Source organism: Sorex araneus, chromosome 1 (genome assembly GCF_027595985.1).
Source record: "Sorex araneus isolate mSorAra2 chromosome 1, mSorAra2.pri, whole genome shotgun sequence".
NCBI lineage: Eukaryota > Metazoa > Chordata > Mammalia > Eulipotyphla > Soricidae > Sorex > Sorex araneus.
Genome location: NC_073302.1, coordinates 222,907,368 through 222,924,262, shown reverse-complemented (window position 1 = coordinate 222,924,262; position 16,895 = coordinate 222,907,368). Strand labels below are relative to the sequence as shown.

General features: G+C 39.5%; 1 protein-coding gene across 4 annotated transcripts in view; it reads left to right on the top strand.

The window, feature by feature from the left end:
* Positions 1-16,895, top strand: part of RNASEH2B (ribonuclease H2 subunit B) — an 84,029-nt gene that overhangs the window by 48,123 nt on the left and 19,011 nt on the right. For 3 of the 4 annotated variants that reach the window (XM_055123896.1, XM_055123895.1, XM_055123893.1), the window contains 4 exons: positions 5,408-5,472; positions 6,798-6,906; positions 11,712-11,793; positions 13,577-13,619. In XM_055123896.1, coding sequence (XP_054979871.1) covers positions 5,408-5,472; positions 6,798-6,906; positions 11,712-11,793; positions 13,577-13,619 — 299 coding nt within the window. The remainder of the gene's footprint in view (positions 1-5,407; positions 5,473-6,797; positions 6,907-11,711; positions 11,794-13,576; positions 13,620-16,895) is intronic. The other variant, XM_055123894.1, reaches the window with a different exon arrangement.

Genomic DNA, 16,895 nt, shown 5'->3' with positions numbered 1-16,895 from the left:
AAAAGCAAAAAGAAAAAGAAGAGTTTATTCCAGTAATACAAAGTTGACTGAACATTAGAAAATGAATTGATATAATTCATTGTATTAACATATTATGAAAGAAACTGTATCATCATCTCAATAGATGCGAGAAAGCATTTGGCAAAAATTTAACTATAAAGTAAACTCTTAGGAAATAAGAGACCAAAGAGAACTTCGTCAATCTGATAATTTCCCCCTCCTTATTCAGAAGGACCCGTAGACAGTGCTTGCAACAAAGGACAACATCAAACACTATGCTGTAATGCACACCTGTAATAAAATTCTATTTTATAAATTTATTATGATGAGAGATTAACAACGATAATCATATAATGGAAATTGTAACAGTATACTACAATAAAAGTTATATAAATATGATCTCAAGATAGCTACATGTTATTTTGATGCTTTAGTTAACCATGGATCTGAAACCACAGGAAGTGAAACTGATGTGTGGAACTATTGCAACAAGACTAACAAACCTAAGCCAACAATATACATTACTAAAAGAGACTGAACACGTTCTCCTAGACTGGGTGCAAGATAAGATAAGGATAAGGATGGCTCATACACACACACACACACACACACACACACACACACACATGCACACACAGATAGAAATGTAAAAAGATCAAAGTGTCTATTCAGGACCAGGACGTATACCTGTTAGGACTAATCATGATAGGCATGGGACCCGGGCTCAATTTCCACTACCACACTGTGCCCTGAGCTTCACAGGGTACAGTCCTGGAAAGCCCTGAGCACCAGTGGGGTAGCCTGGTAATCCCCTGCACCACAAGGCTAGAACAGCACAACATCCTCAGGCCTTTCATTGACTCATTGGTGGGGGCCTTGGGGCAATGCTTGAGAACCCCTTCCCAAAAGAAAGTGTCCTTATTCATAAACAATATAATTACAAGTATAAAAAGCTCAAAGAAATTTGTTTTTAAAATGTCACAAACTAATAAATAAGGTCTTAGGATACAAGATCAATATGCCAGTCAGTAGCATTTTTTGTGCTAGCAGCGAACAGACAATGGAACATACCAATTATAATATCAGTAAACTACTTTAGTGACAAATATGAGATGATACACTGAACACTGCAAAATTTTGCTGAGGGAAATAAAAGAACAATTAATTACCATTAAGATATATCATGTTTATGAATTATAAGATCCTGAGTCTTGTAATTATTATACCCTTTCCTTCCAAATTGATAGCAATTTAATGTAAAACCCAGCAGTAAGTTTTTAACAGAAATTCTGTGGCATAAGGCATTAGGATAAACAGAATAGAAGAAAGCAAGTGGTCTTCAGTCCTTCCAGTCCTGGAGACTTGGGGTCAGTTTGCAACCACAGGACCCTGACATTACCGTCATCAAATCAAATCAATTTGAGTTGATTCATTCAACTCAAAATGAATCATGACATAATGCAAAAATCAAACTTATTGAACTCAAAATGAAAACTGGGGAAAATTTTGTGGCCTTGAGACTAGGCAAAGATATCCTATAGCCTGAAAAATACAAACCATGAAAAGGTTTAAGTATATTTTATTAAATTATTTTCTCCTTTTTGAAGAACACCGTTAAGAGAAAAAAGAAAAGTCACAAATAGAAGAGAAGGCTTGTCTATTATTTATATGATAAAATATGTGTATCCTAAGTATATGAGTTAGCAAAAGATTGAAATGACACTTCCCAAAAGAAGACCCTTAGGCTAATGAAAAATGTTAATTATTACTTTATGAGGGCTGGAACGATAGCACAGCGGTTAGGCATTCACCTTTCATGTGGCTGACCCGAGTTCAATTCCTCTGCCCCTTTTGGAGAGCCCGGCAAGCTACTGAGAGTATCGAGCCTGCGCGGCAGAACCTGGCAAGCTACCCGTGTGTATTGGATATGCCAAAAACAGTAACAATGTCTCTCAATGAGAGACGTTACTGGTGCCCACTCGAACAAATCAATGAGCAACAGGATGACAGTGACAGTGACAGATTATTTTATGGGAAAATTTTTATTAAAACTCCAAGAACATATTAATATCCACCAAAATTGCTAAATGGGAAATTAGAACTCACTTACCTGACTAATAGAAGCATAAAATGGTATTTTATCACAATTACTTATGTCTCTCTCAGTAATTCTGTTTCTCAATATTTACTCAGGAGTAATGTATATTCCTGCAGAGACTTGAAGAATGTTCAGAACACCTTTTGTTTTCATAGTCTTTTCAATATAGTTAAAAAACTGAAAGTAACTTAAATGTCTTTAAGTAGGTATGTCCTTCAGTAGGTGAGTGAGTGGTAAATAAAATGTGGTATGGCCATATAGAAAATACTACTCTGTATATAAAAGAAAGAATTTTTACCAGTAACAACAAAATGGGTGAATCTCAGGGAAAGTATTTTGAGCAAAAGAAATTGGTCACACACACCGATTTACTGTGAGATTCCATTTCTCTAAAGTGTTTTATGAAGTTTTTTTTTTATACCTCTATAGTGAGAGCAAACAGTAATTATCATAAGTCTTGACTGCAGAAAATCTCAATGTAACTATTTGGGGTGTTATCTATTGTACAAGTACATTTGTACAAAATCTTCAAATTGTACACTTGATATCATTTCACTAATCATATGTAACTTTTTCCTAAGAATTACCAAAGTACAGAATTGATTACCAATCTAACACAAGAAACTTAAGTCTCCTGGTTATGTCATAGTGTTTGTTGGGGTTTTATTTCTTGTTTTCAAAAATTGTTTTGTCTTTGGTATTTTCTGTCCCTCTCTTCCCCATAATATCGTGGAATGTAGGGAGAAGGTGGAAGTGAGTATTGCCTTGAGATTGGAGTCTGGGTGACAAAGAGGCTGATTTTTCAGAGGAAGGCAGACAGTTTGGCTTTAGACACATAGAGCCTCAACTTGGGACTCGGGATTTCCCAAGAAGGGTTGTTGAGTCTTGTTGATATAGGATGAAGGCACCCCAGGGGTGAGTGGCAACAGAAAAATCAGAGGAATGCTATCAGAGTCAGAGAAAACAGCAAGAGGTCTTATAGAACCACAGGGTTGAGTGTCTTGCATACAGAGCAGAATCAGAAATGTGTAGAGGGGGCTGGAGCATTGGCACAACAGGTAGAATTCTTGCTTGGCACATGACCGACCTGGGTTCAATCCTTGGTATTCCATGCAGTCCCCAAGCACCACCAGGAATAATTCCTGAGCACAGTCAGGAGTGACTCCTGAGCATGGCTGGGTGTGGCCCCCAAATACAAAGCAAAACAAACAAGAAATGCTGAGGAGGAAGAACACTGATTTTAGTTTTCTTTTTGGGTCTCACCCAGCAATGCACAGGGGTTACTCCTGGCTCTGCACTCAGGAATTACCCCGGGCAGGGCTCAAGGGACCACATGGGATGCTGGGAATCGAACCCAGGTCGGCCGCATGCAAGGCAAATGCCCTACCCTCTGTGCTGTCGCTCCAGCCCCAAAACACTGATTTTTGTGCAGTGCTGCTCACTAGATCAGTGACTCCAGGCAGTTTATTTTAGCTTCACTCAAACCCTGTCCTTTAAAGATAGGAACCAAAAATTAGTTTTCATCTCTTGATGTATTCTGAGCATTTAATGAGAAAAATGCCTATTCAGAACTTAGCCCAGACCTGACTGTTGTTTCATTAGCAGTTTTTTGATTTGTAATGTTTTCTTAATGCAGTATTTTGTGCTTGCCCAGGGTTTTGCTCTACAGTTATATGTCTTGGCTCCTAGTAGCTGCCACTGGTCATTGAGCATGCAGGCATGCAGCAGTGCAGTGGATAAGTCCGCCTCTCTGGTTTGTCTGGGGGAGCACTTTTAAGAGGGTGCGGAGTACCCTGCAGCCACCCAGGGAATGGGAAAGCGGCAGGAGAAGCAAGAGCAGAGCATAGAAAACTTCCAGGAAATTTTGAGCTTGAGGCAAGGGCGAAGTGACCTATAGAGCCCACTAAGATTTCCTGGGAGAACCCCGAGCGCTGAGCATCCCGGGCGAGGATGTGTCTCCCGGAAGTGTGCTATCAGGGCAGTTGCATCCAGTTTCTCTGCTGGGCTTGTGTTTCGGCAGGCTGCTGCCGGGCAGCCCTGGCCCCAGGAACCTGGCATTGCCCCTGGGATTCTCAGACTTCTGACAGTATCGTTTGTAGCCATTCCCTCTTTGGTTCTGGTGAGGTCACTGCAGAGTTTTAGCCCCACTCCAGCTGCCCTGTCCCCTGCCTTCTGTTGCCCACAGTGCTGACCACCACAGACTGAAGGAAGGAGTAAACGTACAGGAACAAAGACCACCTCTTCATACATACCAGTCATTTAGTGCAACTCAGCCAGTTCAAGCAGAAAGCAGAAAATGATCCCAAATAAGCAGTTTCCGTCTTCCTCTGCTGTATCAGAGCAGATAGGAAATGTCAGTCTAGAACTTTAGGATGGTTCCCAGAGAACCCAGTTCTTCTGCCCTCACAGAGACAGCTCCTGCACTGGGGGCAGCAGACTGGGAGTGGTCATGCTACCTCTGCTGGTATCTCAGGAACCAGGAGTCCCCTTAAATGAAGTGGCAGCAGGGAAATAATTCATGGCATCATGTAGGAATTGAAAGGAAAGGGAGTACAATTGATAATAAGTAAAACTTTTATCATTGAAAGGGTTGGGTTGAGCCTATCATAAATATAAATTGCCTTGAAATCACTATTGATCTTATCAGTGATGCATTAAAACATAGATTTCTTTTATACTCCACTAATCCCAGTAGCACTGGATTGAGTGAGCAATAATTTTTCCCCTGATTATGTACAATTAACTTACAAGGCATTTCGGTTCACATTTTAGTTTCGACTTTTTTTCTTGGGATTTTCATTTTTATTTCTAAAACTATGGTCTCATTGAAAAAACAGTGAAATAAGTTGAAAATTGTTCAGAGCAATGAAGGTTGCTTGACACTCATTTGCTGAGATTTTAAAGTTTCCTTTACTATAGACTTGTCTGTGTAATTTGACTATTTTCTTAAATTCCCACTCATTGAATGAATGAAGTTTGATGTACCAGGATTCTCTTTGGGATTTTCTTAATGTATCAAGTATGCTTTCAGGTTTATAAAATGAGCTTTTAAGGTTACGACCTGTTGTGAATTTTTTTTTTGCTTTTAATTGTTATTAACTTGCCATGAATAACGAAGTTACAAAGTAACTCAGGATTGAGTTTGAGGCATACAATGTTCCAACACCAATCCCTTCCCCAGTGCCCATAGCCTCCCACCAGTGTCCCCAATTCCCCCCACCTCCCATGAAATATTTTTAAACTGTTAACCTGTGTATGACATAGCTTTTGTTTAATTTACTCTGCTGACTTTTTTCTTTTTAATTCCAGAAATAAACGGCAAAAAATATTATAAGTACAGCAAAGAGAAGACCTTGACGTGGCTGGGAAAAAAGGTGCAGTACCTCTCTGGTGCCTTATGACCAAAAAAAAAAGTCTCCTTTTCCCATAATCTTTAGAGAAGATAGTAAATCTGAATCCAAATTCTCTTTTGTATGTCACAATAGAAGAGGAAAGCTACTTAAGAATACGCAAACATGAGAAGAAATCTTCTGTTCTCTCTCCTCCACATATCCCTGGAGGAAGCTTGATCTTTGCTGTTGACTTAATTCCTCATTTTTTTTTGTGATTTTTGCTACTGAGGATGAGAGATCCTGAAGAGGACGATGAAATAAGAGTTCTTTCCATTTGTTCGCCGAGATTTGAGTCTTCATGTCAGGCCATGTTGTGTTTATAGATGTAGATGTAGATCTGCTGATGTCGATCTCGCAGGTGTTCAAGGCTGGTGTTGCCCACGCACAGATGCACAGCCTTAATGATGTCAGGCAGTGCTTTCCAAATCGGTTTCCTGGATTTACAACCAGCATTTCTCTTGGAGTAGAATAGGGCAAGCGAGAAGAGGCAGAGGACAGGATGGAGTGGGATGGGCGGGCGAGGATGTGTTAAAATGTGAGTGTTACTGCTGGTGGCAATGTTGTGTGGTTCAATACCTGTGGAAAACAGGAGGGAGAGTTCCCAGTACACTTAGAGCTGAGTTGCCATATCACCTAGCAGTTCCACTTTTGGGCATCGACTCCCAGGACAAAAAAAACATTCATCCAAAAGGACATATGAACAACATTTTTCATTGTAGCACTTATAGCTAAGACAGGGAATTAACCTAGATGTCCAATGACAGATGAATAGTTTATGAAGTGTGGTGTGTATACACACAGTGGAATACTATGCAGCTGTAAGGAATGATGAAATCATGCAATTTGCTGCAACCTGGTTGGAAATGAAAGGAAACACAGGATGATCTCACTTATCTGTGGTACACAGAATAACTGTACAAGGAAATGTAGTGTTGTAAAGGGGAGGATGCATAGGTCAGGCTTAACCCCTGAGTTTAGGGAGAAGGACAGAGAAGGAAAGATATCAAGGGGGAAGGAAAGAAGGAAAAGGAAAGTCATGGGGGTGGGGAGGTGGTCAGAGGCCTCAATTATACCAGTAATTATGTGTCTGAGCATCCATGTATTGCAATAATCCCCAAGTGTGATTGCTGCCATTCAACCTTATTTCAAATACATAGCCTCCTCTCTTCTATGATAGATGGTGAAGCTATTTCTAAGTCCTCAGATAGTTTGTCCTGATTATAAATGAACCATATGCTATTTAGAAAGTTGTATATTTTAAAATTAGTTGAAAATGCCCTCCTCTTTGTCTTTTCGTTTATTCATAGGTTCATCAGACTGTGGCAGCTTTAAAAACCAATAATGTAAATGTGAGTGCCCGAGTACAGGCAACAACTGCATTTTACTCTAGTGATCAAGACTCCAGTGAAAAGGAAGGTAAATAAATCATTTCATCAGCAATGATCTTTGTCTGGAGTAAGTTGTTGTATATCAATGTCTGTCTTTTGGTTTTAAAACCTTAAGTTCTCAGAGGCTTTGTATTCCTGCCAGTGCTTTTACAGATTTTGTGTCAGGTATGTATTTTACTTTAGAAATAAATAACATTTTTACCATAGATTACTTCTGTTACTGATTAGTCTTAAATTATTCATTCAACAAATATTTGTCACTAATAGTAATAACAATCCTCTAAACCAGACTGTCGTTTATTGGGAATGTTTTATGTGCCAAGCCTTTTACTAAGTTGGCATAGGTCTATGTGTACCGAGATCTCATCTTCCCCCTCTGTGTCTCATCTTACAATGAGAGTCTGGAGACTATCCAAAGTCAGACTGCTGGTAAATGGGAGAGATGAACTACTGATGGACGTTGGCTGGATGCTAGCTGAGTCCATGCTCTTAGGCGTTTGGCAGTTCTCTTCTTGCAGCCCAGTGATTCCAATGATCTGCATATATTTGCATCTTACTGCCAAGAAGCAGAGAGAGAGAGAGAGAGAGAGAGAGAGAGAGAGAGAGAGAGAGAGAGAGAAGGAGAGAGAGAGAGAGAAAGAGAGAGAGAGGGAGAGAGAGAGTGGGAGAGAGAGAGAGGGAGAGAGAGAGAGAGAGAGAGAGAGAGAGAGAGAGAGAGAGAGTGAGAATGAGAGTGAAAGAGAGGAGGATGAGGAGAAAAGCACCTGCCATAAAGGCAGGCAGGGGGTGGGGGGTGATGGGAGGGAACCTGGGGACTGGGGACACTGGTGCTGAGAGTTGTACACTGGTGGAGGGATGGGTGTTGGAAGTATGATTGAAATTGAACCATGAACAGCTTTGTAAGGGTCTATCTCACAATGATTCAATAAAAAAGTAAAAAAAAAAAAAGAAGAAGATAGGAAAAAGAAAAAAAAGCACATAGCCTACTTAGAGGTATCAGTTTTTTGGTTTTAAGTGAAAATTGATTCCTTTGGCAAGTTTTTTCTTTTAGGTTTATGAAAATACATCCTTTGACTTTTTCCAGTGTAGTGTCCTCTTATTTTATTATATGTACGGTTGAATAAAAATTGCAACATAATACAGTTAACTTCTTCAAATGCTAGGACAAAAATTAAATTCAGTGTTCTCTGTTTTGGATATGTAACTCTGAAGCATCCAGCTTAGTCATTAAAAGAAAATAAAACTGGGAGCACTGACCTGTTTGTGCTTGACTCACTCTTTCCTTTGCGGCAGTATAGGAGACTTCTGCTAGGCTGGGAAAAGACAGACTGTCCTATTTTAGCAGTTGTCAGTATCTTTCAATGACTTTAACAAAAGCAGGAAAGAGATGGATGGGTGGATGGATGGGTGGGTGGATGGATGGGTGGGTGGGTGGGTGGGTGGGTGGGTGGGTGATGAGTAGATAGAAAACCTTTTTTGTGTTTAGAGGTTTTAAGATCTACTCCTTTTAACAGTGATAAGAACTGGGAGATAATACAGCAGTCAGTGTGTGCGACATGTGTCTAACCCATTAGGGGTCTGGCACCATGTGAGCCTCCTGTCTGGCTGGGTGCAGTGCTGGAGACCTCCAGGGTATGCTCTGGGTCATCTTTGGCACTGCAGGAATGAGCAGCTGTGGACTCTTGCATTGGTCTGCAGGCCCAGTTGGTCAAGAATGGCCAGTGGGGTCCCTAGGCACCTCCTGAAAAACCACGTGGAAGACCCAGACCAAAAGGAGGATGGGATGAGAGAAGGGAAGGAGAGGGACTGAGGGAGGTGCTCAGAAAGGTAGATGATTGGTCCAGGGTAGCCTCTTCTCTTCAGCAGTCCAGGCTCTGCTCTGAGTCCAGTGCTTTTTCCAATCTCTAATACAAGGGCCTGGGCTCAGCTCTACTGCTATTAATGTCCCTGTCATCAAACAAATATTATACTCTTTATATTATTTCCTTTTATCCAGTTCTTTAGCTTGTTGTATTACCAGAAAAGCTAATGACTTTCTCAAAATAGGTTTTTTTTTAATCTGTTCATGACTCACTGGATAATTACTAACCCAAAATCACGAGCACATTTTCAGAAGGGGACAAAAGCAATAACTCTCCCTTCATTGGCCACGAGAATCTCCTCTGAAGTCTCTCAGGTTGGGCTGCAGCACTCACCCAAGAAAGGTTACTCCAGCCGAGGGCAGGAAAGAGGGACAGAAACCCCTCAGAGATACCCCAGCAACAGGGCTGTTTTTTCTATAGTTTGTATCTGCATGATTACCCCAGATTACAATAATCTTAAATTTACTTAGCCTTAGTATTTTATGTAAAATACTGAATTAAGAAATAGTGCCTATGAGGAGATTTTATTGTCTAGTAAATATATACTTAATTGTTATCAGAACTTCATGTTATCACTAGATACCCAGATGCTTTTGAATTAACAATTATACTGCTGAGTTTTCTTTTTGAAAATTTTCAAGCAACATGTTAGTTTGGGAGTATATAAATTAATTTTACAAATCAAGAAAACTTGATAAATTATATAAACAAAAAACTAGATAGAGAAATATATTTCTTATATAAGAATATTTGTTATTCAGAGTGGGAGACTAACACCCAAGAACTGTAGAAATAAGTACCAGGAGGTTGACTCCATGGCCTCGAGGCTGGCCTCACGTTCCGGGGAAAGGGCAACTCAGAGAAGCGATCACCAACTACATTGTAGTCGAAGGCCATGTGGGGGAAGGGAGTTGCGGGCTGAATGAGGGCTAGAGACTGAGCACAGCGGCCACTCAACACCTTTATTGCAAACCACAACAGCTAATTAGAGAGAGAGAACAGAAGGGAATGCCCTGCCACAGTGGCAGGGTGGGGTGGGGGGAGATGGGATTGGGGAGGGTGGGAGGGACACTGGGTTTACGGGTGGTGGAGAATGGGCACTGGTGAAGGGATGGGTTCCCAAACTTTGTATGAGGGAAGTGTGAGCACAGAAGTGTATAAATCTGTAACTGTACCCTCACGGTGATTCTCTAATTAAAAATAAATAAATTTAAATCAAAAAAAAAAAAAAAGAAGTAATCCCTGAGCATTGCTAACTGTGGCTCCAAAACCAAAACAATAAACAAAAAACGAACATTAATGTCTAATAGGATTATATGATAATTAACTGAACAACAGAATGACAGTATTAATAACATGTAATTATATATCCGAAATCTGAAGTTCTAGATTCCTTATCTTTAATCCAGTACAAATTTTGAAACTTTGACTAGATGTGGGTTGTAAACTAAATGAGAAGGCATATATTCATTTGCTCGAGGGTAGGAGAGGGTTACTGTATTTTTGGATTGTTTTGGGGCTGAGAAGAATCTAGCACATGTAAAAATACATTCTACTACTCAACTGCATCCCTTCCCCAAAACTCGATTTTTTTATTTAGTAGAGCAAGTTATTATAAAGTTTTATAACGGGGGAAACCAGAAACTCAAATTTTTAAAAAAATTTATATTCACAAATTACCTGCTATAGTGCCATGATAGCATGAAAGCAAAGTATAAAGCAAAAATGCTATAAAGAGTTTGGGATCCATTTCCAGCTTTTGTGTCAACTATGAGACTTCAGACAACTGCATGCACTTTTTGTTTTGTTTTGCTTTTTTGGGTCACACCCAGCGATGCTCAGGGGTTACTCCTGGCTCTGCACTCAGGAATTACTCCTGGCGGTGCTTGGGGGACCATATGGGATGCCGGGGATCGAACCCGGGTCGGCCGCGTGCAAGGCAAACGCCCTACCCGCTGTGCTATCACTCCGGCCCCTGCATGCACTTTTTAAATCCTCATTATTCTTTTTTGTTTTAATATAAGCTCCTTTGTACTCCTTGTTTGAATTTGATGATGAGGTACTTAACATTGAGATAAGGGCTCATAGAGTAAGTTGATACCCAACAAATTATTTCCTTATAATAATCAAACTTGAACTTATAATACAAAAATGGGAGATAAACATTTCTACTTTTATATTTCACATAAATATAAAAGAAAAATTATTACCTGCAGATGTTTATACCTCAATAACAAATGCCAAATAATATTCACTATAAAGAAAGGCTGCATTTATGAGACTTGGTGTCTTTGGAGATGTAAGCCCTGGAGTATACTCCTTGTTTGTGAAAGTACTCAAGGCAGAATCAGAGGTACATGTGATTATGTAACTACATGTTAGGGAATCACTTAAGGTGCACAATTTTTGAGAGTGCTATAGGTTAGTTTTTAATAAAAACTTTTGATAGAGTGTTGAAATTATCTTGTCTAGGGACTCACAGAATAAAATATCAAATAAAATTTTATTTTAAAATAGAAAAAAAAAAAAAGAATATTTGTTATTACTTGATAATTGAATATATTTTATTTTGAAACTGACATAGAAAAGATTTGCCTGGCACGAGTATTTTTATTGTTAAAGCTGATTTCTGAACTTTTTTTGTGTTTAAAGGCCTCAAATAAGGAAACAACTCTTCTGTTGTTTTAACTGTTTGAGTATTCCTTTTTACTATTGTTTACTAGCTATATACTATGTAATTATTGTCTTTGATATCATCACATATATCTTATACTTCATATCACCCAATTATAGGGACAAATAAGTTTTAGCATCCCCATTTCACAAATAAAGAAGTTTAGAACATGAACTTAAGTGAGTCTTTAAAGCCAGATGAAGTCAGAAGTTGAACTCTTAGTAGTTGATGTAACTATAAAATCACCGTAAATATTACTAAATTTTTTTCTTTCACTCTTCATCCTATTTCTTTCAGAAGATTATATTCGCTATGCCTATGGTCTAATATCTGATTACATCCCTCAAGAATTAAGTGATGACTTAGCTAAGTATTTAAAGTAAGTACTGTTCATAGAGTACCTTTGTGCTGTTTTATGTCCCCAGTGATACTGTTTCTTTATGACTTATCACAGTTGTTTTTCATAAGAGAATGAGTTATGTCATAGTCTGTGGTTTGGAGATGATTTTTAATAGACATGAACTAACTGGAACAAATTGATTTAGTGGATACTGATTGTGGGAACTTGTGAGTACTAAGGTTGAATTTATGGGTTGGAACATGACTTTAGATGTAAGCTTAAAGTTTTATTCACATACTTAACTCATTTGGGTTTGTCATCAATTTCGGTGAAATAAAGATAGGAAGGAAAGAGTAAGTAGCATTTAGAATATTTTTGAAAATTGCAGTAAAAGGCTTTGGCCCATTTTTATTCTCCTTAGTTGTCCATTAACTACTTTTATTATGCCCAGTGTTTGGAAATAAAAAAGCATGAAGCATTATCTGTCTCTGAGGACAGGAGAAGAGTTAATTTGTGTTCCTTCATAAAGATCTTTATTATAATATAAGGATTGCCTTGGGCTGGAGAAATGTTTATTTTCTGTATTTATTTTCTGACCAACTGTTAGGACTTCCTGCATGTGATGAGTTAGTAGTTTTTCTTTAAAATTGCACTGGGGAGGTAGGGCTGAGGGAGGGGATCAAACCCAGGGTCTCACGTATCTAAGACAAGCATTCTGCTGTTGAACTACATCCTGGACCAGATGACCTGTTGCTGTTTTTAGCAAATGACCTAGTTCCTGCTTTAAAAACCAGTTGAGTCTGGTTTCTACAGCCAGAAAAGCTGGCTTCTGTGAATATTTCCCTACAGTTCCTAGTAGCTGCTTGGTAGAGACTGTGTGTCTCTGCACTTTAAAATGTATCTATTTTCTAGATATTTTTCTTTCACTGAAACTAGGTGGTCACTGTTGCACCACCAGTATGTTGCATGTGTTGTGGTGCAGGGTTCACGGCCTGGGGCTTCAGTCAGGGCCTGCTGCATGTGTGGTGGGCACAGCACCACCAGTCCAAATCCCCACACCTAAGTTTCTAAAAATTAATTAGGTTATTTATTTAGTTTTGGTCATCAGGAATCTGGGAAGGAGGTGTTTTTGTTTACTTGTTTGTGGCCTGGCACAGGTTTGAACTGCAAAGATATATCCCCGGCCCCTTTCCCCAGACTTTTTTTTTTCCTTTTTATTTAACAGTCCTTTGTTTCATTTAACAGTCTCCTTTCACATAAACAGAAAGGAGAAACCAATCAGTACCCTCAACATTACTTTTCAGAAGCTATTTTAGCTAGATCATCCAGTTCATTGGCTTCAGTTTCTATTTCACAAATATTTCCAGGTGACAGTGTTGCTAAGCTTTCCACAGACATTTTAAAAGACTTCTTTCAAGATTTGGGGAGAAGGAAATTTCAATTAAATTTTTCCTCAAAGGAAGAAAATGGCTCTTTGAAAATACTCTTTGCTATTTTCACTTTTAAATATATACTAAGTTCATCATTTGTGAAGAAAGATGTGTCAGTCAGAAATGAAAATGTATGAAGGTTAAAGAAAAGCAGTTCTATTCCAACCCAATGGGTTCCTGTTTTATTTTTCAGTTTTGCTCATTCCAAATCAAGGTATTTGGTAGTGAAATGAGATGTTCCCATTAGAGAAATGTCCCTCTCTCCCCTGAGACATGGTAGAGGTGGAACTGCCAGGATAAAGTAGGACTCACAAGTCTGCAGTTGGCTTGGCCTTTGTCTTTGCTTGTCTATGAAAAACCATGATGACAATGCTTATTTATTATTCCCTTAGGCTTCCAGAACCTTCAGCTCCATTGCCAAATCATCCATCCAAGGTAAGAATCTGTAAGTGAGGTTATCTTTAGAGAACATGGGGGGAAATTACACTTTTACCACCATAATTTAGTTTATTCTAGTCTATTATAAAATACAATTCATCCACCTTGCATGGAGTCATGTTGCATGGGATACAGATTGTAACAGGCTCTCTGCCAATGTTATTAATTTTTGTAGATTTCACCTAATAAATTGCCATGAGAACCAAGGAAGATTTGGTTTTAACTAAATAGCTGTCTAAAAATACTTCATATGTATACATGTATACATACATATATTCATAATTTTGATTTTGAGTAGGTCTGAAAATTTAATGTGCATGCATATGTGCATGGCTATTTTCAACAAGTCATCAAAGGAAGTTTACGTTTTTCTCTCTGGAGGAGCAGCAGGGATACAAACTGCAAACTCCAAGAAGGTTCATTCTAGGTTTGACCCACGTAGCTTCTAGTCCCGAAATTAATCTCCAGCAGTAGCACAAGGGAACATAGAAACACTTATCTTACTATAAAGAGAAAATAGACATACTTGCATTTCCTTCTCCCAAATATTTCTTAGTAACTTAAGAAGATGTTCACGAGCTGATCTAAACCTATTGAAAGTTCTATACCCTTTCCTGCTTCCTGGGGTAAGGTGTTTGCTAAGTTGATTCTTTTTTGATCCAGTTTTCTTATTCTAATTTCCATATTTAAGTGACTTGCAGTTTCATCATCTGTGGTGATTTAGATTAGGGGTCAGGAAACTTCTTCTGAAAGGCCAGAGAGTAAATATTTTAAGCTCCGTGAAGCAGATGGCGTCCGTCACAGCTGTGAGAGTGCACAGGGAGCCTCGGATATTCTAAACCAACCTGCACGGCTCTGTTCCAGCAACCCTTCATTTATAAAAACAGGCGGCCAGCTGCGTTGGGCCTGTGGACCCTAGTTTGCCAGGCCCTGATTTAGATCTCGGCATCTTGTGTCTTCTGAACCTCAGCCTCGTCTACTCTGCTGGGTTATTTTAGCTGCTTTTTAAAGGTCTACTCTGTTGTATTTTCCTGGGATTTCAGTGTCCACGTTGAAATCTCTACTGGACGAGGCGCCATAGTTTAAGTAAACATAGAATTGTGTTTTCTCTGGTTTCTCCTGTTTGTCCAGGATCTGACTGATTTCTATATTCGTAAGGTTGATTGGTTTTCAGGAAATAGGTTCCAGTAGCTATTAGGCATTTTTGTATCCATGTGGTAAAGGATAACTTTTTGCTGTCACCCTTAATATATTTTGCATGATTGCTTTTTTTTTTTTTTGTACTATCATGTTTATCTATTTGAAGCTCAGCTTCAAGTTTCACCCCGTTGGTCTTTCTAATTTATCGTTGCCCGCCAGCAAAGCTGAGTGCAGTCCGTGGAGCTGGAGACGTTCCCGTGTTCCTTCTTGCCAGTCATTGGGAGAGTGCTCGCCGTGCTGGCGTTTGTTCATTCCTGTGGTCCTCTCCATGTCTTTCCAGGGCTTTGCCTTTGTCATCATTTCTGAGACACTTCTCTGTTTTGTTTTTTTTTTCACTAGTCCCACTGTGTAGAGCTTGGTCTCCTAAAACGGATGTTGTCCTCTAACATGTTCTATGGTGTCCTGGGATGAATATAAACATAAAAATGAGTTAGGGGTAGATCATCATAATTGTTTTATTTTTCCTGTACAACGGGGATTTTGTTTAAGAATGGGCCCCTGAACAGATCAGTTGTTTTTTGCTTCCAAGCAATGCTCTGGGGACCCTGAGGACCCCTCCTGACAATTCTCAGTCTACCAAACCAGGCTGGTGCTTCAGTGTCCGAGCCTGAAGATGCGGTAATTAGAGGGCCCCTGCAATGTCAGGGATATACCCAGGCCACTCCATTGCTGCTCAGGGGTTGCACCCTGCAATGCTCAGGGGACTACATGGTTCCAGGGATGAAACTGGGTCAACTGCTTGCATGGCATGAGTCTTAAACCCTGTACCCTGTACAGTCTCTCTGGTTCCCTACTCTAACATCTTATTTAACTTTTTATACTTATGAGAAAACTCCTTTTGCAGTAGGCTCTCACCAGGAGCACTTTTTTTTATCTGATTTACTGGTGAAGAGCAGGCACGACAAGTGTTTATAATAGCATTGACACAGGGACATTTTGCCAGAGAAGGAAAGTGAACATACTTATAAATGTAAGTTTTGCAAACTGAAACTATTAATAGCCTTCATCCCGATTACTTGTGAATTATATCATTCTAGTTAAAGATACTTTTCTAGCAAAAATATAAAATGCTGTGCATAAAATCCTTTTAGCAAAGGTACTTTAAACCAAAGGCAAAAAGTTATAAAAAAAAAAAAAGCATCTCTCACAGAGGCGGACGTGCGCGTGGGAGGCGATAAAGCATTGGCAGAGGGAGTTGGACATTGTCGAAGATTGGTGAAAGGGTAGATGTTGACACATTGTGTGCCTGAGACATAATAATGAATGACTTTATGTGGGGGGGAGGGATGTGCACAGACACACATCACTTGATGCCTTTAAGACTTAATTTAAGTAGAATCCTCTTTTTATTTTTCATTTGGACTGTACTCAGGATTGAACACAGAGCTTCACAGATGTCAGCATTTGCTCTCCCTCTAAGTCACATTCCTGATCCAGAAACATGTTTATTTTTATTGAGGTAACATGTATTACAATAGTATTAACACTTATGCTTAGTGTCACACAATGAAACAGTACTGCACCCACCACGGAGGTTTCACTGTCCCTCCACCACTGTCCCTAGCTGAAACAGCTTCGTTAGAAAGTTGCATGGAGATGTACTGTGCTCTTGTGCTGGGAGATACTTCATTTGTGATAAACTGCTTTTGCTTTTCTGAAGGTATATTTACTCAAAGTTGCTGTGGGGTCACTAGAAAGATTTTCCCACATGTGATCCATTCCAGACTGCCCATTTGTCCTGTCCAGTGAAGATTTCAAAACAAAGCTCTAAATGGTCTTGGTTTAGCCAATGCTGGGTTGTGAAGAGTGAAGCTCTTTAGATACATTTTTCTTAGGGTTAATCTTCACTGTCACTGTATCCCGTTGCTCATCGATTTGTTCGAGCGGGCACCAGTAACGTCTCTCATTCTGAGACTTATTGTTACTGTTTTTGGCATATCCAATACACTACAGGTAGCTTGCCAGGCTCTGCCATGTGGACACGATACTCTCGGTAGCTTATCAGGCTCTCCGAGAGGGGCAGAGGAATCAAACACACGGGTCAGCTGGGTGAAAGGCAAATGCCCTACTGCT